This window comes from Dipodomys merriami, unplaced genomic scaffold, assembly GCF_024711535.1.
Source record: "Dipodomys merriami isolate MVZ:Mamm:240054 unplaced genomic scaffold, mDipMer1.0.p SCAF_16, whole genome shotgun sequence".
Lineage (NCBI taxonomy): Eukaryota > Metazoa > Chordata > Mammalia > Rodentia > Heteromyidae > Dipodomys > Dipodomys merriami.
Window position 1 is genome coordinate 24,152,599 of NW_027202937.1, and position 23,519 is coordinate 24,176,117.

General features: G+C 40.8%; 2 protein-coding genes across 2 annotated transcripts in view; one reads left to right on the forward strand and one right to left on the reverse strand.

Annotated features, from left to right (window-relative positions):
• The window catches only part of Ranbp9 (RAN binding protein 9), a 77,602-nt gene extending 60,948 nt beyond the window's left edge, over positions 1–16,654 (forward strand). The window contains exons 9-14 of the mRNA XM_070024538.1: positions 1,607–1,797; positions 2,644–2,788; positions 5,363–5,484; positions 7,563–7,714; positions 14,825–14,936; positions 16,106–16,654. Coding sequence (XP_069880639.1) covers positions 1,607–1,797; positions 2,644–2,788; positions 5,363–5,484; positions 7,563–7,714; positions 14,825–14,936; positions 16,106–16,236 — 853 coding nt within the window. The 3' untranslated portion in view covers positions 16,237–16,654. The remainder of the gene's footprint in view (positions 1–1,606; positions 1,798–2,643; positions 2,789–5,362; positions 5,485–7,562; positions 7,715–14,824; positions 14,937–16,105) is intronic.
• A 1,028-nt stretch (positions 16,655–17,682) lies between these two features.
• Nol7 (nucleolar protein 7) lies at positions 17,683–21,545 on the reverse strand. The gene is made up of 8 exons (XM_070024540.1): positions 21,233–21,545; positions 21,084–21,144; positions 20,466–20,521; positions 19,401–19,432; positions 18,777–18,858; positions 18,143–18,264; positions 17,987–18,064; positions 17,683–17,835 (listed from the first exon to the last, which is right to left on the reverse strand). Exons 1-8 carry the CDS (start codon positions 21,496–21,498, stop codon positions 17,762–17,764), a joined length of 771 nt encoding a protein of 256 aa, XP_069880641.1. The 5' UTR covers positions 21,499–21,545; the 3' UTR covers positions 17,683–17,761.
• Positions 21,546–23,519: the final 1,974 nt, after the last annotated feature.

Genomic DNA, 23,519 nt, shown 5'->3' on the forward strand with positions numbered 1-23,519 from the left:
GAACTCTGGGCCTGGGCGCTGTCCCTCAGCTCTTCAGCTCAAGGCTAGCACTCTACCACAGCGCCACTTCCAGTTTTTTTTTCTAGTGGTTTATTGGAGATAGTCTCACGGACTTTTCCTGCCCAGGCTGGCTTTGAACCACGATTCTCAGATCTCAGCCTTCTGAGTAGCTAGGATTACAGGTGTGAGCCACCGGCACCCAGCAAAATTTACCATTTTAACCATTGTCAAATCTAGAGTTTGGTTCATATTCACACTTTGTTACTTCCCTACTATGCATCTCTTACAAACATTGCATCTTCCCAAACCGAGGCTGCCCCTTATTTCCCTGACCCTCGCCCACTCCCTCCCTCCACTCCAGGCAATTTATATATAGCACTGATCATTTCATGACTGGCAGCACATAGCATATTGCAGCAAGTGCCAGAACTTCCTCCTTTCAGAAGCTGAACACCTACTTCATAATAGATACATGCTACATTTTGTGGATCCATTAATGACATTGGGTTACTTCTATTATTGGTTCTTAGAAATAATTCTGCTGTGAATATTGATGTACAAATATCTGCTCATAGGTTTCTTTGTTTTTTTGTTTTTTGTTTTTTTGTTTTTGGTGCTAGTCCTCGGGTTTGAACTCAAGGCCTAGGTGCTGTCTCTGAGCTTTTGTTCTCAAGGATAGCACTCTACCACTTGAGCCACAGCTCCACTTCTGGCTCTTTGATGGTATGAGTAATTGGAGATAAGAGTCTTGCAGACTTTTTCCTGCCTGGACTGGCTTCGAACTGTGATTCTTAGATATCAGTCTCCTGAGAAGCTTAGGAATAGGCATGAGCCAGTGGTGCCTCATTTCTTTTGGTTATTTACCTAGAAGGGGATTACATGGTAATTCTGTGTTTATTACTTAGAAGAACCGCCATACTGTTTACCTCAGCAATTACACATCATTTCATATTCCCACCAGTAGTGCACCAGGAGGCCAATTTCTTTACATGCCTACCACTTGTTTTCTGCTTTTTAAGATAATAGCCATCCTAATGTGGCATTTTAAAATTGACCTTATGATGCTGTTATTAAAAAAAAAAAAAAAGCAATTGAGCCTAACACCTGAACCTTTTGTATTGGGAGCATGGCTCTCAAGTACTTTAACTGAAGCCTGTTTTGGCTAGGACATTGAAAGTGGGACAGGGTGAGGAAGGATGGAAAAACCTGTTCTTATATCTATCATGTGTTTAAAATCCCATTCTTAGGTACTGTTTGATTTGCTACAAGCTGAAAATATTGATTAGATTTTTTTAGGGGGGATTAAAAATGGAGTCCACCTTAATTTTACTTAGAACTATTTGTAGATTTTCATGGCCTTGTTTGGTGTGAGGGGTGAGGGTGGCAGCAGGGGGTTTGAACTGAGGGCCTTAAGCTTACCAAGCAGGTGCTGTACCACTTAAATAATATTCTCAATGCAGATTTAGTCTTAGTTAAAGGGAATACCTTATACTCTAATTTTTTTTGCAAACACCAGATCTATTGAAAAATGTAAGCTTTGAAAAATGCTATTATATCAACCCAAAGCTATTAAAAATATGTCTAAGTAAAATTTTTTTTCTTTCAGAGTTCGTCAGTTTATAGAAATGGTGAATGGTACAGATAGTGAAGTACGATGTTTGGGAGGTCGAAGCCCAAAATCTCAAGACAGTTACCCTGTTAGTCCTCGACCCTTCAGTAGTCCAAGTATGAGCCCTAGTCATGGCATGAATATCCATACCTTAGCATCAGGAAAAGGAAGCACTGCACATTTTTCTGGTGAGAATTCAGTCTTATGACCTAGACTTTTGTCTTTAATAGTTTTTTTGAGGGGTGGGAGGGGGTGAGCGGGCAGTTGGATGTGGAGCTTGAACTCTAGGCCTGGGTGCTGTCCCTCAGCTCTTCAGCTCAAGACTAGCACTCTACCACATGAGCCACAGCACCACTTCTGGTTTTCAGGTGGTTAATTGGAGATAAGAGTCTCATGGAGATTCCTGCCCAGGCTGGGTTTGAACCTTGATTTTCAGGTCTTAGCCTCCTGAGTAGCTAGGATTACAGACATGAGCCACTGGCACCCAGCTTGTCTTTAATAATTTTGAGCCACAAAACAAGTAGACATTTTCTGTGTAGCTGTGTAACCATTGTGTATACTCCATCTCAAGATGAAAATTTGTAGATTCAGATTCATGTTATCAATCCCAAGAAGTAACTTAACAGCTGCTTTAATAGTTCACTAGTAGATCTCCATAAACAATGTGAGCAGGTAAAATGAATGGTCACTGTATAATAAATAGCAGGCTACACCATCTAAATTTGTGTACTCTATGATGTTCACGCAATAATTCCCTCAAAGACATACTTCTCAGAATGTATCCTGCTATTAAGCTGTATATGAATGCTATCTCCTTATAGGGGGGGTTGTGAAGATTTCACAAGTGAAATGTTAGAGGAAATTATAATACTCTGAAAGAGGCTAGCAGATTTTTTACTATTTAGTTTGCCAGTTTTCTTTAAAAAGTCTTAAATCTAAAGTCAAAATATGGGGATATTATTTACATCATAACCAATAAGTCATTGTTTTGTTTTGATCCATGTGGTGGTATCTTTCCCCCTCCTCCCCTCCAGGTTTTGAAAGTTGTAGTAATGGTGTCATATCAAATAAAGCACATCAATCATATTGCCATAGTAAACATCAGTCACCCAATTTGAATGTACCAGAACTGAACAGTATAAATATGTCAAGGTCACAGCAAGTTAATAACTTCACCAGGTAAGTGGTTTCCCTAGTTTTCATTAGTATAAGCAACCATCTTAGCAGGTAATTTCTTTGTTGATTGTAGAAGAACTTATATCCCCCACACATTAGTGGGGATCTGGGAGTTCTCAAATTCCCAAAAATAAAAGCTATAGTGAATTGAGTTTTCAATGTGTTTTAAGTTCCTAGTATGCACTTGGACTCAGGTTTTCCCCCTCTTTCCTTAGAACCCTCTAAGGAGCAGGCTTTGTGTATCATCTTCCTGCCAGCTGCAGATCTAGATAGAATACGTTAGTGTGGGTGTCATTGTATAGAATGTTTTCTGAGTTTAAAATAACTAACTCTACAAACTATATTTTTAAAAATCCTGTCTTTGTGAAGCTTGAGGAGATGGTTCAGTCATTTGTAGTAGACATTAGCAAGTTGATGGAGGACCTATTGGGTACCAAACATCTGCTAGCTGTGGAGTTTGAGAGGAGATGTGTCTTATCAGCATACTGTGAGCCTTGACATGCTCAGGCTTGGTATTCATGAATCCTTAAAGTCTACAACATAAAAGCATTTGAATTAGTGTGCAAGAGCAAATTCTTGTGTATTCCACCTACCAGTTGTCTAATATCTGAGTCAGTTGGATACTGGTTTGGTCCTAAAACTTGAACCAGTTGGTCACATGCCATTTTTGGACATGTTTATCAATCCATCTTACTCAAAACCTAATGTTTAGCATGGAATCTTACTTTGAAATGACATTCTGCAGAAAGGAGTCTGTGTAATACACACAAAAAAGTATTTGAATCTTTGGAAAGATGAGCCAAAATATCTGGGTCATTTATTACACATGACAACTGTTTTCTATGAAGCACTGGGGTTATGCAATACATGTTATAAGGGAGGACTACAAACATGATATAAGAACATCAGAAAAAAGACGAGGGAGATTGGAATGTCTTTTCACTATAGAGCTGACATAATAGAAAAATATTGTGGTAAAGAAATTATGAGTGGATATTTTAAAATGTTGACAGTTGATTCATTAGTCTAAGTTGATAGAAGGTTCTGCCTTTGCCTGATGGTAAGAATACAATTAGTGTTCAAGTTTTCCTCTTACATACTGTCCTTAGAGCAAGAAGCTGCTAACTAAACCTATTATTACGTGAGTTCAGCTTTTTTGGAAGGGTGGGTGACACAGAATCTTCTTTGTGTTTAGTAGAAAAGGTAAAGCAACAAATCAATGTGTAAAATGCTTCATATGTTCAACAACAAGTTATTTTGTAATTGTTAATAATTTTCTTTCAACAGTATTGTAAAGGTGGTATTGACTGTTTAAACCATTTTACAGATGTAGAGCTGAATATCAGAAAAGTAAAGGACATTTTAAAAACAGTCAACAATTAGTAGGTAGTAAGTTGCAGAGCTGAGACTACATTCTAGAATTTCTGCCTTGCAAACTCAGGATTTTTCCCTCATACCACCCACTATTAGAAATGGACTTTCCCTATCCTCCCTCACCTCCATGGTAACTTCCGTTCAGGGCAAAACTCAAGTTCAGATGCCACCTCTTCTTTTTCCCTTAACTTACATTCCTACCACATGTTATATAGGTCCCTATGATTACCATTGGTCTGATCTCCATCATGCTGGAATAGGAAATTACCTTTGGGATGAGTAACTAACTGTTCACCAGTTCTTCATAAAACTCTTAAAAGATTAGATATTGTTGTTTGTAAAAGAGTGGATGTATCTGAAAGGACATATATTGATAACTTTAGTATATCCAGATACTGTTACTGACACAAAACTATTCAGGTGGGATGAGTGAAAATTGGAAACTGTCTGGAAACCATCTATGACAATTGTTTAAAAATGAAGACTTGAACAAGGTGTGGTGATGCCCACCTGCAATTCCAGTTTCAATAATTTTACAGATGTGGGAGCTGAATAGGAGGAGGATTATAAATTTAAGGCCAGCTAGGGCAGTAGTGAGACCCCCATCTTCACACAAATCAATATGAAGATTCAGTAGCACTTTGAACAGGTGGCCTGTAAGGTAGCCTGCAAGACAGAAATAGTGCTGAGAACTGAAAAGGTGGGAGCAAGTGAGATTTTTTGTTTTGTTTTGAAAGTTTCATTTACCTTTGAAGAACATGTTTTTGAGTAGTAAGGACGATGGCCCACATGTTCTGAATTGATTGAGAAGCAGGCTAGAAGTGAATTGAATAAGAAGATGGGAAGCAGTTGAGCCATGGGCTTCACTAGGGGAAATGGTTTGGGTAGGTGGGTTTCAGGGCAAGAAGTTGTTATATAGATCTGAATTGGGGAAAGTTAAAAATATTGTGCCAAAGTATGATTTATGTAAAGTTACACAAATCACTACACTTTTGCACTTGTACATTTTTCTCCCTCATCTCTAGGGTACAAATTTGTTACAAATCAGCCATGTGTTTGGCTTTGAATGTTTGAGATTTAACTAAATACCTTATTTGCAGTTTGCTATTATTATTGTAGGCTACATAGTTGCATAGTGATTTGTTTTAAACTAAGCTACAAATAATAATATTTCTAAAATTAGGTTTGTCTTTTCGTTTTCAGTAATGATGTAGACATGGAAACAGATCACTACTCCAATGGAGTTGGAGAAACTTCATCCAATGGTTTCCTAAATGGTAGCTCTAAACATGACCACGAAATGGAAGATTGTGACACCGAAATGGGTCTGCAGTGATATTTCTTACATTTTTAATAAAAATGATGACTACAAGGTTATGTTCTTACTTGTACTGATTTACAGCTGATGAGCATAAACCAAATTTAAAGCTTTTTGGGAGTGTGTTTCTAGTGAGAGTAGAATTACTTTCAGTTCCTCTGAAAGTGAAGTGCTAGTTTCTTAGTTCAGCTCTCTTGCTTAGGTTCAGCTTGAGTGCTGCTTTATGCATTTCAGCCCTTAGGACGTTTAAGGTTGGAGAGAGCAGAAATCTTAACATGTTTTTTAATATAATCAGTAGAACGAAGTGGGTAGCTATAATATTACAGATTTTAATTAAAATGAATTTCTTAAATTCTTTGAATGCAGATCTGTGACATAGTGCTCTGCCTGGCACATAAGTGATGCTTAGCTAGGCCTCCTGTACTTCAAAAAAAAAAAATGTGGCCTGGTGCTGGTGGCTCAGGCCTGTAATCCTAGCCACTCAGAGGCTGAGATCTGAGTATTGAAGGTTGAAGCCAGCCCAGGCAAAAATGTCCTAATGAGTCTCCAAGTAGCCACTCAAAAACCAGAAATGGCTTTGTGGTTCAAGTGGTAGAATGCTAGCCTTGAGCACAAAGAGATTCAGGGACAGTGCCGAGACCCTGAGTTCAAGCCCTCAAATGGACCCCCTCCCTCCCCCCCCAAATGTGATTCAGGGGACATTTGCATGTATAATTTTGTTTTGTTAGTTTATACCCAAAGGTGAAACAATCTACAAACATTCCATCAAATGGAGAGTGAAAATTATTAAAGCTTATGAATTGTTTTTGGTTTGTTAGTATTTTGAGATTAAAAGCTGTTACTCATTGTTCAAAAGGCAGCCTACTTTTACTTTTTTGGATGGATGTCAGCCAACAACCTCAGCTTCTAAAGAGTAGTTTAAACATGATTTAGAGCAGGAATTCTACCTAGCTACTCAAGAGGCTAAGATCTGAGGATCGCGGTTTGAAGCCAGCCCAGGCAGGAAAGTCTGAGATTCTTACTTCCAATTAACCACTAGAAAATGGAAGTGGTGCATTTGCTCAAAATGGTGTAGTGCTAGCCTTGAGCGAAAAAGCTCAGAGACAACACCCAGGCCCTGAGTTCAAGCCCCATGACCAAAAACAGAACAAAACAAAAACCAAAAAACAAAACAACAAAAAAACAGGAATTCTAGAGCTATATATATTACCTGGATTTTATTCCTGCAACTGCCACTACCACTTACTAGCTGTTTGACCTTGGACAATATACTTTTCTCTGTGCCTCAGTTTCTTCATCTGTAAAATGAATAAAATCACTGACTTTACAAATGTGTTAACCTGAACAGTGAATAGTACCAAGTACTTATTAGTGTTAGCCATTAGCATCATCAGTCTTGTTGTATTTATGGTTTATGTTATTGTGGTTTATATAGCTACAGTGTTGTTGGTTACTAATTGTTAATCTGAGTATATAGTATAAAAGTACTTCATAAAGTAATTTTTCTAATACTGTAGCTCTTTTGCTTAGCAAAATGGTATCTTCTGTGCTTTTATTGGAGTCATTTAGCTTCTCTTAGCTTTCAGGAACATTTTATTTCTTGTTCTATGTCAGATAAAGCAGTTTGAGAAGCAGTAACTATTTGTTTTTATAGAGTTTTAGAGAATTTACTTAAATCATTGTGAATATGTCCTAACATAGTAGGTCTATTATTACATTAAAAGGTTTTCACTTTTCAGCAGTGTACTAGACATTGGATCTTACACCCTTGTGTAGCTTTTGAGCTACAAAGTTCCATGTTACATTTCAAAAATCTGTGTGTGTAGTAGCTGGGTGTGATGGTGCAAGTCTGTATTTTCAGCACTAAGCAGGCTGAGGCAGTAGGATCTTGTTCCAGGCTGGCCTGTTGCTATATATCAGGAACCAGTCTCAAAAAACAAAAACAAAATATAGAAAGTCTATAATGATTTAGATGAAATTAATAGGATGAAATAATTGAGTACACAAATATTATAGAAATATAGGTATATTCTTCATTGTTCTGCAGTCCATAAGATAATAAAATACTTGTTTGTTTGCTTACAGAAGTTGATTCAAGTCAGTTAAGACGCCAGTTGTGTGGAGGAAGTCAGGCTGCCATAGAAAGAATGATCCATTTTGGGCGAGAGTTGCAAGCAATGAGTGAGCAACTGAGGAGAGAGTGTGGCAAAAACACAGCAAATAAAAAAATGCTGAAGGTAAGTGGGTAGTATTAGTCAGCTTTCCAGCACTTTGACAAGATCCCCAAGTAAGGAAGGAAAGGCTTATTTTGTCTCACAGTTTCGGAGGTTTCAGTCCATTGTCACTTGGGTCTGTTGCTTCTGGATCTGTGGTGATTGAGATTGTAGTGTTAGGGGATCATGTGTTTGGAACAAAGCTGCTTACCTCATAGCTTCCAGCAAGTAGAGAGAGGAAGAGGATGGAGCAGAGGGCAAAATGTACCCTTCAGGGCCTGTCTCCTTAGACCTTCTTCAAGAAAGCCTTCTTCCTCAAGTTTCCATTATCATCTAGTAGTCCATTAAAAGTTAGGAATTCATCCATGGATGATGGTCGAGACTCATGATCCAATCACCTTTCAAAGGCACTTCCTATCTTTGACCATTGCTGCTTTCAGCACATTAGCTTTAGGAGGATATTTCATCTCTCACCATAGCATAACTGTTCCCTTGAAAAATCACAAAAAATTGTCAAACTAAGAAAGTCTGTAAAACATTGAATTGAAGCCGGGCACCAGTGGCTCATGCCTATAATCCTAGCTACTCAGGAGGCTAAGATCTGAGGATCATAGTTCAAAGCCAGCCCAGGTGGGAAAGTCCGTGAGACTATTATCTCCAATAAACCACTAGAAAACCGGAAGTGGCACTGTGGTTCAAGCGGTAGAGCACTTGCCTTGAGCTGAAGAGCACAGGGAACAGTGCCCAAGCCTAGAGTTTAAGCCCCACGACCGACCAAAAAAAACAAAAACAAAAAAACATTGAATTGTATGCTAGAAGTTGTTGGGGCTCTTAGACCTGAAATCTCTCCTCCTTACCTTCTAATCACCATTTGCAAGTAAAGATATGATGGGATTAGGCAGCTCTGACACCGTTGGGAAGAACACTGATTTAAGGAAAAAATGCAGTCTAAATCCCTTCTACCTTTTCTTTTTTTTTTTTTTTTTTTGTCGGTCATGGGGCTTGAACTCTGGGCCTGGGCGCTGTCCCTCAGCTCTTCAGCTCAAGGCGAGCGCTCTACCACTTGAGCTACAGCACCACTTCCGGTTTTCTGGTGGTTTATTGGAGATAGGATTCTCACGGTCTCTTCTGCCCGGGCTGGCTTTGAACCGAGATCCTCAGATCTCAGCCTCCTGAGTAGCTAGGATTACAGGCGTGAGCCACCAGCGCCCGGCTCCCAGTTCTACTTTATCAGCATTGTGTACCTTTTTTGTCAGCTTCTTATTTATTTCCTCAGCTGTATAGTTGGCAGAATATGTATATAATTAGCAGAAATGTATGTTGCTAAAACTATAAATTTGAATTATTTAGTAAACATTGACCAAAATTGAATGTATAATTTGTGATTTTCATTTTTATGTGGATTAGTTAAGGAATGAATTATATTTTATGACTAGAATTGTATAAATACTTTTTCAAGTGTCTTCTGGGTTTATATCCATGATGGATGGTAAATAGGATAAAATGTTAATAAGAGGCAGCAAGTTAGTCATAGTATTATGTATCAGTTGATGAAGTTTTCTATTTAAATCAGATCACAATTCATTATAAAGATGTTATGAGTCTTAGATGTTGTTTGGGTTTTTTTTTTTTTTTTTGGTTTTTTTGGTGGTGGTGGTGGTGGTGGCCTGGGTGCTGTCCCTGAGTTCTTCAGCTCAAGGCTAACGCTGTACCACTTGAGCCACAGTGCCACTTCTGGCTTTTTCTTATGTGGTGCTGAGGAATCGAACCCAGGGCCTCATGCATTCATGGCAAGCATTCTACCACTGAGTCACCTTCCCAGCCCCGATGTTGACTTTTTTATAAACATTTTCTCCTAAATGTTTTGGAAGAAGCCTATATTAGTTTCTTTTCTAATCACTGTGACAAAATCTGACCTGCTAATTTTAGCAGAGGAAAAATTGATTTTGTTAATGTTTATAGAAATTTCTGAGGACATGTTGGTGCTGGGAGCAGATAGACGATGAGGCTGTTCACTTTGTGGAAGACGCAGGGATTTGGTGCATCTTTCAAAGGTGTACCCTGCCCTCAGTGATCTATTCTGTCTTAAATAGGCCCTGCCTAAAATTTCTCTACCCTTGAACAGCTCCACCAGCTTTTCAGCCATAAAGTTCACAAAAGCAAAGGGGAGAAATTCGTTTGGTGGCCTGGAGTCTGATGATAGATAAGAATGATAGGGAAAGGCAAATGACTAACAATAATAGGCTGTTGCTCTTAGTAGCACCTAACACAATACACTTGGCACAAAACCAGTAAAAGTAAATAGCAATCTGCACAATAGCCTCAGTTTAGCACCTGTGTAGACATTACTGGTCTTCCTACTCTAACAGTAGTTAGCCACCTGTAAAACCACACCTTTAAAGCAGCCACTGTAAAACCATGCCTAGTAAAGGCATGCAATCTTGTGTTTGACTAGCCAGGGTTGGAAGAGAAATGCATAAGTTAGTGCTTTAGTGAGAACTTCAACTAAGTACAGTACAGTTAACTCTAATGGTGACTCTGGGTTATCAGAAAAAAGGTTAAATTATGATTTTATGCTAAATAGTTGGTCAATAATAGGGTTGATATAATTTTTCATGTAAACAATCACATATATCAGGGAAATAACTGTCTACATTTGCCTTTGAAGATTTTCAGCCAGACACAGTTCCTCACACCTGTAATTCTGGCTACTTGGGAGCTGGACATCAGGTGGATTACAGTTCAAGGCCAGCCTTGACAAAAAGTTATTGAGACCCCATTTCAGCAAACAATCTGGGCATGATTGGAACAGCTTTAATCCCCAGGTATATAGCAGCAGAGGTAGAAGGTTTGCTGTCTAACTGGCCCCAGGTCAAAAGAAAAAAACTGAAAAGTAACTAAAGCAAAAATTGTTAGGAGTGTTCAAGCCCCAGTGTTGTTCCTGTTCCCCAAGGATGTTTTAAGGGCATGATTCTTAATTCCTTCGGTGTCTGAATGACTCCTTTAAAAATTATTAAAGAGTACGTGGATTTACCTTGGTGATAGTGTTGACTAAAGATGTGGATGTTTTGGGTTTCATTCTTAGCACTGAAAAAAGTAAAAATCTCAGAGTTTGTGTTTATGTAGGCCCAGGTGATACTTACCTAGTTAGAAATTAAAAATAAGATTTAAATTCTAAATTCTACATTGAACCTATGCACACCCAAATAACTGTCAGCTAACATCGTAATGGGTGTCTCCCCCAGCTTTATGACATTTCCCTCAAATTCTTTCCATTGAAACAAGGTCCTTTTCTTTAAAGTAGAGCAGAATATGTAATGGCACAATTACTTCCTAAATATTTTCAGTTTGGGGCTTTACCTTCCATGTTGCATACATATTGTGTAATTAGTAGAGTGATACTATTTTGTATTTTTATTATTGTTTTTATTGTAATAGTTTTTATGAGTAGTTTTTATTTTGCCCAGTTTCTATACATTATTTAAAATTATTTGAGATACTCTTGTGTTGCTATGAGTTTATGCATTGCTCTGTTGTAGTCACATTTATATCAAATGCTTAGATGAAACGTTTATATAGTGATCTTGATGTTCTTTAAAATTATTTCATTGAGTGAAAGGACATGGATATTATTGTGGTTCTTGCTACATACTTCTTTTCCAAAAACCTCCCAGCTAGCCAGCAAGGATGCCTACTGTAGGGCTAAGCTCTTAACATTGCTTATTTGTATTTCCTTGGTTCATCATTACATATTACTGCAAGGTTCAAAATAAGAATGTTATTCTAGCTACTCAGAAGGCTGAGATCTGAGGATCACGATTTGAAGCCAGCCCTGGCAGAAAAGTCCCCGTGAGACTCTTATTTCCAATAAACTACTCAAAAAAGCCAGAAACAGTGCTGTGACTCAAGTGGTAGAGTGCTAGCCTAGAGCACAAAGAGGCTCAGTTGGGCTGGGAAGGTGGCTCAGTGGTAGAGTGCTTGCCTTGCGTGCATGAGGCCCTGGGTTTGATCCTCAGCACCACATTAGCAGAAAAAGCCGGAAGTGTCTCTGTGGCTCAAGTGACAGAATGCTAGCCGTGAGCTGAAGAGCTTAGGGGCAGCGCCCAGGCTTCAGAGTTCAGGCCCCCATGGTGGGCAAAAAAAAAACAAAAAACACGAGTGTTACCTTGCAGATTTCATTTACTTTTATGAAGAATAATAAATTATAGTTGTTTACTACTGGGAACTGAGTGGCATAAACCAGTTTTTGTTTTTTGGTGTTTTTGTTTTGTTTTTGGGGGTCCGGTCATGGGGCCTAAACTCTGGGCCTGGGCGCTGTCCCTCAGCTCAAGGCTAGCACTCTACCACTTGAACCACAGCGCCACTTCTGGCTCCTCCCCCCCCCCCCCCCTTATGTGGTGCTGAGGAATCGAACCCAGGGCCTCATGCATGCAAGGCAAGCGCTCTACCACTGAGCCACCTTCCCCGCCCCCCAGTTTTTGTTTTTACAGCTTATATTTTCTTTCTTCCCTCTTACTCTTCTTCCTCTTCTTCCTTCTCCTCCTCCTCCTCCTCCTCCTCCTCTTCCTTCTTCCTCCTTTACTTCCTCCTTTTTTTTTTTGCCCAGCCTGGGCCCTGCCCCTTAGATTCTTTTGCTCAAGGCTAGTGCTCTAACAGTTGAGCCACAGTGCCACTTGTGCTTTTTCTGTTTATGTGGTACTGAGGAATCGAACTCAGAGCTTCATGCTAGGCATGCACTCTGTCACTAAGCCACATTCCCAGCCCAAAGCTTATGTTTTCTTACTTTGGCTTTTTTATTCCTAAGCCATGTTGCATAGTGCTGCTGTGTGATGTTTCTAAAAAATCAAGTCTATTCCCTATGACATTGCTTTATTTGGAGCCCCATTGTGTTGAAAAATTACAGTGGGGGCTGGGAAGGTGGCTCAGTGGTAGAGCACTTGCCTTGCATGCCTGAGGCCCTGGGTTCGATTCCTCAGCACCACATAAGCAAAAAATTAAAAGCTGGAAGTGGTACTGTGTGTGGCTCAAGTGGTAGAGCGCTAGCCTTGAGCTGAAGAGCTGAGCGACAGTGTCCAGGCCCAGAGTTCAGGCCCCACGACCGGACCCAAAAAAAAAAGAAAAACTACAGTGGAAATTTTAGTGAGGTTTTATTTTAGGGTCTAAGGTCTTTACCCTTGGTTCTAACCATAGCTTTTCTTTCAGCCTGAGTTCATGTGCTCTGAATCTGTTAGGTCATTAGTACACTGAATGTTACATTTCTGCCTTTCTTCATTCCCCTGTGAGTGTCTGTTCTTGAAGCAGTGACTAGTTTCTGGTCACTGTATGTCCTGTCTGGCATCTGTGTTCAACTGAATACAAACATGTTCCTTTTAATGTTCAGATTGCTAATTAGGAGAAACTGCATCTTACTAAATGAGTACAGTACTTTGTGACCTTGATTTCTCACTCCCTCCATGAGCCTCTTTTTACATGGCCAGCACCAGCTTCAGAATGTTATGAAGTATGGACATGATCCATTAGTGCTTGAAACGGCTACTCACAATTTAGTGCTCCCAGAAGTACTGTAATTATTGTTTCTGTGAGTTTTTCAAATGCCTAGAGGGTGATGCGACTTGAGACAACTTGAGGCTACATTTTACCTTTCTGATGGTGTATCAAGATACGGGTCCATGATGAAGAAAGTTTTATGTTGAAGATTTTAATTACCAATTATTCATTGAACGGATTCTTTTTTTTTAATTGTACTATTTGAATGGTACTTTGTTAGATTGTTGTGATTACAGGGTAAATTTAAGTCTTGGCAAAGCTCAGTCTTTGGAAATAATGGATTAATTAGAGCTAACTTTACAGATAAGATATATAGGATTTTCTTTACCCGGTAAGTTTCAAGTAGACTGGGATGCATGGAACATATTTAGTGCCATAAGCGTCAGGCCTTATGGAGGTATATGAAGACACTTCCTGTACCCAGCATCAATGCGTTGCTGTGGAGGATTCAAAATAGTACAGCAATTTCTTCATAGAACTTTTATTGGGGCAGAAGAATCAGCTGGATGAAGTATTTAGCAATATATAAGACACTAAGGAGCCATATGTGTTTATTTAGAGGTACACATATTGTTTTGTAGTTTGAAACTGGCTGAACAGGTTTCTTCATCGATGGCTGTGTATCTGCCATGAAGTGGATGTACATTTGTGTGGATGAGGCATGGCCTGGGTAGTTGACCAAATGTCTTGCCCTCGTCTCTTACTTTAGTAGTAATACTGAAGAATAATATTGGGTAACGGGAGTAAAATCTGATGACTTGAGCAATAGTGGTGGGTGTTTGTGTTTGTTAACTCTGGATTAGAATATTGACTTTTGGCATATTAACAAGACATCATTGATTGAAAGGTTGGCATGGACTGACATTGCTAAGAACTTCATTTGGTCTTCATAGGACCTGAAATTAGGATCTCCTTAAAATCTCCCATTATACAAATGAAACTAGCATTTAGAGAGATTGTTACTTGTCAGAGGCACACAATGAATGATTTGGTGTTTTGATTTGAACCTAATGTTTGAAACCACCACAGTATATGATTTTGTAGAAAGACAATTTTTTTTGGTCAGTTATTCTAAGAGTAGCTTTAGTGTAGTTGTAAGAGAAGCCCTGAGGGGGAGCCAGTTTAGTATGAGATGGTATCTATTGAGATACTATTGATTGCCCAGCTCCTTCATCCACTGTGTAATAAAACAAGCCAACAAAAAATACTGTTAAGTGGGCTGTATCTTTTCAGTTTCAGTCCTATCACTGGTAACAAATGGTAAAACATCTCCATCTTTTACCTCCCCTTCTGCTTTAATCCATATTTGTCATTCTTTTGGAATTAGTTGTAACTCTTTTCCCTTTTATTTGTGTTGTAGGAATGGGGAAGGGTTGAATACAGATGGTTATTCACAAGAAAAATTGCAAAGAAAAAAAAGGCAGTTTTGCTTGCATACTGTAGTTTGGAAATGCAGAACATCCCAGAAGCAGGAGTAAATGGGTTTAAAGATTACAATGATATAGAGCCTTCTTTTCAACTTGGAACCATTGTGAGCACAGTAACTGAAATATTTGAACTGAAAACCAAACTGCTTATTTTCAACAGGATGCATTCAGTTTACTAGCATATTCAGATCCTTGGAACAGCCCAGTTGGAAATCAACTTGATCCAATTCAGAGAGAACCTGTGTGCTCAGCTCTCAACAGTGCAATATTAGGCAAGTAAAACCAAAAGCCAGGCTAGCCAGATTCTTAAAGAGTATTTGAGGGCATTTCTTGTAACATTTATTTTGGTAAAATAGTAATGCTTTTTTGTTGAAGTACGGAAACTTGTTTCCTTTATATCAAACACAGATTACACGATTCTAGTGGAATAAAAATAGACTGGGGGGCTTCAGGATGTTTGGATAGGTTTTTTGTGTATGTAAGCATTTCTGGGAGCTGTCAATGTCTGCTTCTCATTTAGAACAAGGTATTTAAATTAAAAATATTTGCCCATGAAAGACTTTACTTTATAGCCTTCTTCAGTGAAAAGTATATTCTGCCACTTACTTCTAGGCTAGGAATTAAGGGACAGAGTTTTGCTAAATTGTTAATTGCTGGACCAATGTTGGAAAGATTATGGGCGCAGTAGGAAGATGTCCTGTTGTTTCTCTGTGTAATCATCAGGGACAAAAGTTGTGAAAGTTGCAGGAAGTGGTAGGGATTTAGAGCCAGGGAAATGATTGAAATACAACTCATTACAAATTGTAGGATGGGTTAAAAGTTAACTTGGCACTGACCTGGAGAGTCAAACTGAGAAAGGAGAGCATGAATTTGTAGTGGTATTAGAACCTTTCCAGTTAATTCATTTTGTCTGATGAATTGATCAGAACTGGTTTTCTTTTATTGTTCTTATGAAATTCAATAACATACTAGTTTGGGGCAGTACTGACATTTAGGTTGTATATAATGTGAATTTCAAGTATTATGTTATATAGGCTCACCTATACATTCACTACCTAGTGTGTATTTGTTTTGTATGTCAAAAGAAAATGAAAGCTGTTATTAAAACCAGATGCCTTCTTTGGCCCAAATACTACAGTAACAAACCTGTGGTGCTTGCTTTTGAGCAGTTGCCTAGTTCCTATCAACTCTCAAGAGATATTTTTGATGGTGGTAGTACTCAAGGCCTTGTACTTAGGGCTAGGCTAGCACGTTAGTATCTAGTGGCTACACTGCCTTGTCAGTATTTTGTCCAAAGCATCCACCTACCCATACTAGTGGGGTAGGCAAAAGCCATAGAAATCATCTGGTAAATTGTGTAGGATATGTGCCATTTTCCCGAGATGTTTTTTAAAAATGTCTTCCTAATTGCCTTTTCCATTTTTAAACCATTTTTCCTCAGAAACCCACAATCTGCCAAAGCAACCTCCACTTGCCCTAGCAATGGGACAGGCCACACAATGTCTAGGACTGATGGCTCGATCAGGAATTGGATCCTGTGCATTTGCCACCGTGGAAGACTACCTACACTAGCTATGCATTTCGAGAGCGCACTTATATTGTGGCATTAGTGAACATGGAAATAGAGCAGCTCTGCTGATTTGAAATTTAGATTTTTTTAATTATGTACTGGGGACAGGTTTTTGTCGCTTTACATTGCTTCCTAGTTTACAGCATGATGCAAATGATTTTCTAACTTAGTGTTAGGAGAAATTATTTTCCATCTTTAACCTCTTAGTTGTCTAAGAGTTAAATATTACTGAATTTCAGACATTCAAATTGATCATCAGAAATCCTTTAAAACAATTACCTAAAAGAAACCAAAAAAAAAAATCCTGCCTTCTTTGTGGGGGAAGGGGGAAGGAAGTGGAAAAGTTGTGTTTGTGTTAGCATGTGGGTGATGTGAACTTCAAATTGGGAGACGTTCCGACCCCCCCCACTCCCATATAAGCATTCAATCAGTGTAATTTGCAAAATGCATAAACATCCGACAGTTTGAATTTATAGTGTTGATGGAAGAAATCATTTTTAATGTGTACTGTAAAACTTGAAATACTCAGGAGCTGAGTGAATATGTTTGTTGCTACTTACAATCCCAACCTGTTAGTCCCAGTAGTTTTGTTTTAACATGGTCTTTTTCAACTTTGTTTCCTGTTTAACTACAGATGACTTCTGTTGTAGACTCACAAGTTTAACTGTTGTATTATAACAGTATTACATGTCAACAGTGTGGTTATGACCTTTATTTATATAAAACCAAATATTTAGTCAATTTACTGTGTCTTAATTTAATCTTTGTACACCTTCCATTTTTAAGTGCTTAAATGAGTACTATATTGCAATAAAAAATGTAGTGATATAATTAACCAGCCATTAAAAATTTACTTCTACAGATACTTAGTGTCAATTGAGTTTATATATTAGGTACTTACATACTTTTTCATGTCTTAAAAGTTAGAGCAATTAACAGTGATTTTTTAATCTATTTTTTACTATATAACTGACTGCCTTAAAGATGAATGGCCTCTTTAGAAACCTGATAAGCACAAAGCAGAAGAAAACGGGAAAAGAACCTTCTTATTGTCACAGACATGACACATGAGACTTGTCACTCAAGCCCCCAACTAGTTCAAAGTTTAGTTTTGAAAGCTATTCAGATTAATCTGATCCTTTGGTTTGACAAAGATAAAATTTTTTGGCTGACATCGTACCGTTTAAGATCTTTTATACTTTTTTCAAAATGCCTTACTCCTGGGAACATTTCAAAGCATTCAGCAACTTCCAGGAAGTTCTTTTTTTTGGCCATTCCTGGGGCTTGAACTCAGGGCCTGGGCGCTGTCCCTGAGCTCCTTTTACTGAAGGCTAGCACTCTACCACTTGAGCAACAGTGCGGCTTCCAGCTTTTTCTTTTTATGTGGTACTGAGGAATCAAACTCAGGGTCTCATGCATGCTAGGCAAGTACTCTGCCACATTCCCAGCCCAGTTCATGGTTTTTATTATCACTATTAACTTTTAAACATACAGACTACAGATTGTTCATTTAGCTTTAGCTTAGATTTATTTAGAAGTTTTCATCTTTTTGACCATCCACCGTTGTTTGAACCTCTTGGCATTTTGTTTTTTCTGGGTTCCTAGAACAGAAAGTTTCATATATTAAGAATAGTAAACAAGCTTAAAACTTGTTTAATAAGTTTAATAACTCACTCCAAGAAACAAAATGCAACATTTCTTCAAAGACTCTCTATATGGATATACAATTGTCAGAGCTAAGTTGTATCTTACCCCAAGAATTATTCAGAAACTGAGCTGCAGCCTTTTTCACTGGTAACCTCTTGTTGTTCAGTGACAGGAACTTATTTACTAAAAATTTTAAAAAGAGAACTTTAGTACATTCAGTTTTAAAAGAAAATTGAGAAAAATAGTCTATAAGAAAATTACCAGTAGTTCTGTTGGTTCCTGGACCATACAGAGAATTCTGTATGAAGGCTTGGGCTGCTTGTTGCCTCGAATCTTTCAGATCTTGGTCTTTTAGCCTCAGTGCCATGTAGCTCTTAGTCTGGCTGGTGATCAAAAGGTCAAATAAGGATGCATACTTTTATTTGCAACTTTTTTTGGGGGGGAATGGCATTGTTTAACTCCGGGGTTTTACTCTACCACTTGAGCCACAACCTCAGCCCATAAGCAACTGGATCACCGTGCACGTGCTGGGCAACTACCAGTGAGCTTTAGTCCAGCTTTTCTGTTTTGGTAATGCTAGGGATCAAACGTTAGGTTTCACATGTGCTACATAAGGCAGTTCTTCTACTGAGCAAATGCATCCACCCTTGCATACTAACATTGAAATAGTCTTTTCTTTGATAATTACACAATTATAGATAATAACAGGCCATTTTACAAGAAATAGACAACGTTCATTTTAGTACGGTAGGCAAGTATGCTGTTTACATAATTAAGACATTTTTTTTCCTACAGAGAAGCCAATCTGAAGTGCTACTAAATCTTCTCATATAAAAGTTAAAACTTAACCCAAAGATCAACTGTACATCCCATCTGTGAGGAAAACATAAATTACCTGAGAGACCGTACTTTTTGTACTTTAACTTTCTTGGCATTGCTTCCTTTTTTATAGTCTTCAGTTTTCTTTTCCAAATTACCTAAAAAGAAATAAGCTCCATTTTATAAGTCAAAAACATCTACTGGAGTTGACTTTCATCCATGATATACCAATCTGGATGCAAGTTCTAACTGTAAAAAACCCGAGGAGGGGCTGGGAAGGTGGCTCAGTGGTAGAGCGCTTGCCTTGCATGCTTGAGGCCCTGGGTTCGATTCCTCAGCACCACATAAGCAAAAAGAAAAAAGCCGGAAGTGGCGCTGTGGCTCAAGTGGTAGAGTGCTAGCCTTGAGCTGAAGAGCTGAGGGACAGCGCCCAGGCCCAGAGTACAGGCCCCACGACCGGACCCCCCCCAAAAAAAAAGAAAAAAAAAAGCCAGAAGTGGTGCTGTGGCTCAAGTGGTAGAGTGCTAGCCTTGAGCTGAAGAGCTGAGGGACAGCGCCCAGGCACAGAGTTCAGGCCCCACGACCGGACCAAAAAAACCCCGAGGAATCAGCTTTTTCCTAAGGAAGTGTTGATAACAACTGAAAATATCTGCAAATGTGCCTCATAAATGAGAATTATCTAAATCAGAATACTTCCTACCTTCTTTCGACTTTCCTGGTGACTTCTTGATGCTGAGGAAAACAAAAAGATAAAATCCAAAACATTGACTGGAATGGCGGACAGCAAAAAGCAACTTAAACATTATATTCACATGGTTATACAAGTAAGATTACAGGTACCACTATCCTCACATTTTACTGTTACCAGTGGTTTTAGGAAGCAAGTTACTCCCTTATACACTGCCACCAGCTCTTCCCTATCTTCCAACTAATTACTAGAATGGGAATGTATCCTGAATTTTAGTCTGAAAGCAAAGGCAGAATGGTGTTTAATAGTTACAGAACACAGTATTCAAAATAAGAAATAAAAGGTCTGTCGCATTATACTTGGGAGAAATTAAAAAGAACTGTTCATCCTGGAGACCAGGATAAGCCTCAAGCCACTAATCAACTGACCAATGTTGAGAAAATGTAATACAGTGTAGAAGCAACTTGCACTTAACAAAGAACAAAGGTGACAAAGGATAGGAGTGGGAAATGAGGTGACACTTGAACTTGTTCTTGAAAGGTGAAAAGGGCTAAACCAAATGACCACTAGTATTAAAGATCTGGATAATTCTGGGGAATTTACTGAAAAGTGCAGAATCAGTAGGCCAAGTAAAAGACAAAATTTCTGAACTTAGAAATGACTATGGGGAGCCATTGGGGATAGAAAAATACCTCAAATATTTAAAGTGTAAATTCAGTAGGGCTTGCCTGATTCCTTGGGAGAGAAGAAGGAAACTATAGCTTCTACCTTTAAACACTTTAGTGGGTGGCAAAGCTGCTGAATGTCCTCCTCGGACAGATGGGTGGCAGGTGGCACGTATAACATTCTTACTCATCTACCTGCCCAAAAGTGCAATGGTGCTCACCAAAATTTACTGAATAAACACATCAGGATCTAGAACTATGAGAATGAGCCAAAAGAAATGGGGGAAGCTAAAATGTGGTAGAATATTTACCCCCATCTTTCCCATCCTGTAACAACTATATGGATCTAAACAAATGTCTGTACCAGTCTAATTCAAAGATGGTTGTAAGTAATCCAAGACTCACTACTTACTCAGGCTCTGAAGCTGTTAACTGCTCTAGAACAGTGTCTGGAAGGAGTTTTCTTTTCTTTGGGAATAGAAGACATTTTAAAATAGGTTAAAATTGATACATACAAGTTGTGTCTGGAATTGCTTTTAAAGTTGAGATTTTAGGACAGTCCAACATCAGGACAATTAGGTTAAACACTGCTTTCACTACCCCGGAAAGGGGAAGAGGGGGGGCTCCACAAAACTCAGAACCTTTCCCACATTTTCTAGACTTGGAACGCCTGCCAACAGTAAGCAACCCCCAGTGCCCCGCTTGGACCCACAAGGCTCAAAGGTATCGCCAATCTGTGTGGCCAGTGCCAGACATCAGACCACAGAGTGTTGTCATTAGGAGCTACCTCAATTCTCAAGATGCGGTTCCAATGTTTCTTTAGAGACGAAACTCTCTGCGAGGCTCCGGTGCTGAGATCCCAACGGACCTAATTCCTACTTCACACTTGCACGCAGCTGAGGGAGATGCGGGGAACAGGCCTCTCTCTCCTCACCGTGGTCACCAGAACCGGTAGTGACAGCGTGCTACCAGTCCAGTTCCCACCGGTGCGGGTGGGTCTGACAACGCCACCCTCCCTCCACCCTCTCACCTTCTGTTCGATGAACAGCTCCTCGCGTCGCTTCCTCTTCTCCTTCTGGAGCGTTTTGTCCCTGAGAGAGAGGGCGTCGGGGTCAGCGCGGGGCGGGGAGCGGGGCGGGAGGGGGCGGCCTCGCCCCGGCCCCGCCGCGGGCCGCGAACCTCAGCACGGTCTCGCGCACGCGCCGCTCCGACGCCCGCGCCTCCGCCTGGGCGCTGGCGAAAGTCAGCTCCTCGGGGGCCTCGTCGTCAGACTCGTCCCCTTCCCCGTCTTCTTCCAGCGGCTCCGCGGCCGCGCCGCTGCTGGGCTGCCCGAGCAGCAGGCCGTGCTCGGCCTCCTCCTCCTCCTCCGAGGACGGCGGGTCTTCGTCCACCATCGCCCCCGCCGTCGCGGGCACCCGGGACGCGCGAGGCCGGAGCTGGACCATCGCTCACGAAACGCCGGGCCGTGGGACCTCTGACCCGGAAGCAGTCGGAGGCGTGACGTTTAAAAGCCGGCGACTAGAGTGTTTCTGCTCGGCGGCCTCGGCGGCGCCTGGGCCGGCCGGAGCGCGTGCGCGGCGCGAGGGCGTGGCCCCGGCGCGACGGCGCGGACTCGCTTCTGCCCGTGCGCTCCGCCGTGGAAGGCGGCCACGCGTGGGAGCGCTCGGGTCCCGGGGCTCCGAGGCGGTCAAGGGGCGCCGCGTTGCTCTTTCGGATGGGATTAAATCCAGCGCCCAGTTCCCCGCTGGCCGCAGGTCGCCGCCGTCTGTGGACGCGCCGCCTTCCCTGGCTCTTTAGGAGGTGGGGCTCGCGTCGCGCGGGATCGCCGTCACCGACGGCCTGGCTTAGCTGGAGCCCCCGCGGCTGTCCCGGGCCCCCCGGCCTCCCAGCACGGGCTAGAATGGAAGCTCTGGCCCTGCCCGCCCCGCGTGCGCTGAAGCCACTGTGGTACCGAGGGCGGGAGGGAGAATACTTGGCCCATACTGACTCCTTGTTCCTCGCACAAATCAGGTTGCACACTCGTCATGTATTTACACGTGCAGATACTCTACTGAAATGCACACTCTGGCGTGGCGCTAAGTGACACTTAAGCTCCACCCTGCTGCAGCTCTAAACGCTCCTTCCTGAAGTTCCTACACATTTCCATTCGTGTAACTTCCACTCCACACATTACTTGGCAGTTGTTCCAACCGTTGTGAAACTTGGGGTGGGGGGGGCAGGCCTTACTAATTATTTTATTCCCAATGTCTGTCGCATGGTAGACACTTCATTCAATTCAGTTGAATTGAATAATTCTATCTCACATGTATCTTGTAGTTCCAATCCTTCTTTTATCTTTTCTGATTTAGAAGCAATTCTCAATTTCAAAATGACAAAACCAAACAAGGACAAAACAGGACAAACACAAGAACAACGCTGCAGATAAAAACAAAAGAATCCATTAACTTCTGGGCCTTAGGTGGATTATAAATCACAAACATTCTTAGATTGCCTCAGACTGTGCTGACTCACATAATGACTAGCACCAGGGAAATGTTAAGTTGGAGACTCCCGCAGCAGGCTTACTGAGAGTACATGATGGGGGCTGGGCTTGGTGGCACCACTGAAATTCCAGCTACTCTGCAGGTAGAGGTAACCAGGGCAAAAGTGGAACTCTCTACCTAAGAAAATCCAGGATTGAGGGTGTGTCTAAAGTAAGTGGTAGAGTCCTTGCCAAACAGGAGACCCTGAGTTCCATCCCCAATACTGCAAAACAAAAAAATGGCTTATAAACACCTCAGAGCCTTGTTAAATATATTTTCTGTCCCTCCCTGATTCAGCCTCATCAAAGCCCAAATCAAGACCTCAGGGTGCCTGCCTGGTCTCTACACTCTCCACTGGCTAGGAACATCCCCACTCCAAAACTACACAAAGGACCTTTGGGATGGATTTGTCAATGGCTAAGATTTTTATGTGCATTACAAAGTTGTCTATAATCGTGGGTTGTTACCTATTTCTACAAAATCCAGGTTTGTAACGTTAAATATAATTCTCAAGGGGCTGAGGTGAAGCAGCCCAGGCATGTAAGTATTCAAGGACCCACCAGATCCAAAGGATGTGCATGACCTTCATATACTTCAGTAACAGCCATTCCTCCCAGTCAGGCCTGATGCACACTGGCCAGCAGGCATGCAGAGGGTCCTGATTTCAGCATATAGCTGGAAGGGGCTGAAGGAGTAGTTTTTTCCTACTTTATTTCAAGGGAAAAAGTGCATCATTTTTTAAAGTCCTACAGAGAAACTGCCTCCAGAAGCGAGTGTCTGTGGAGCTTGGCAGGCCTTATACGGACGGCTGTTTTCTTCAGTAGTAGTCTTGAGGAACTGTCAACTGTCACTCCGTGCTTTCCCCTGGCTGCCAAGCAATCAGAGCTAAGGTGTAGGTTGCTGTGCTCACCTGGTACAACCCCATTTGGGTACTGTTCTGTTTT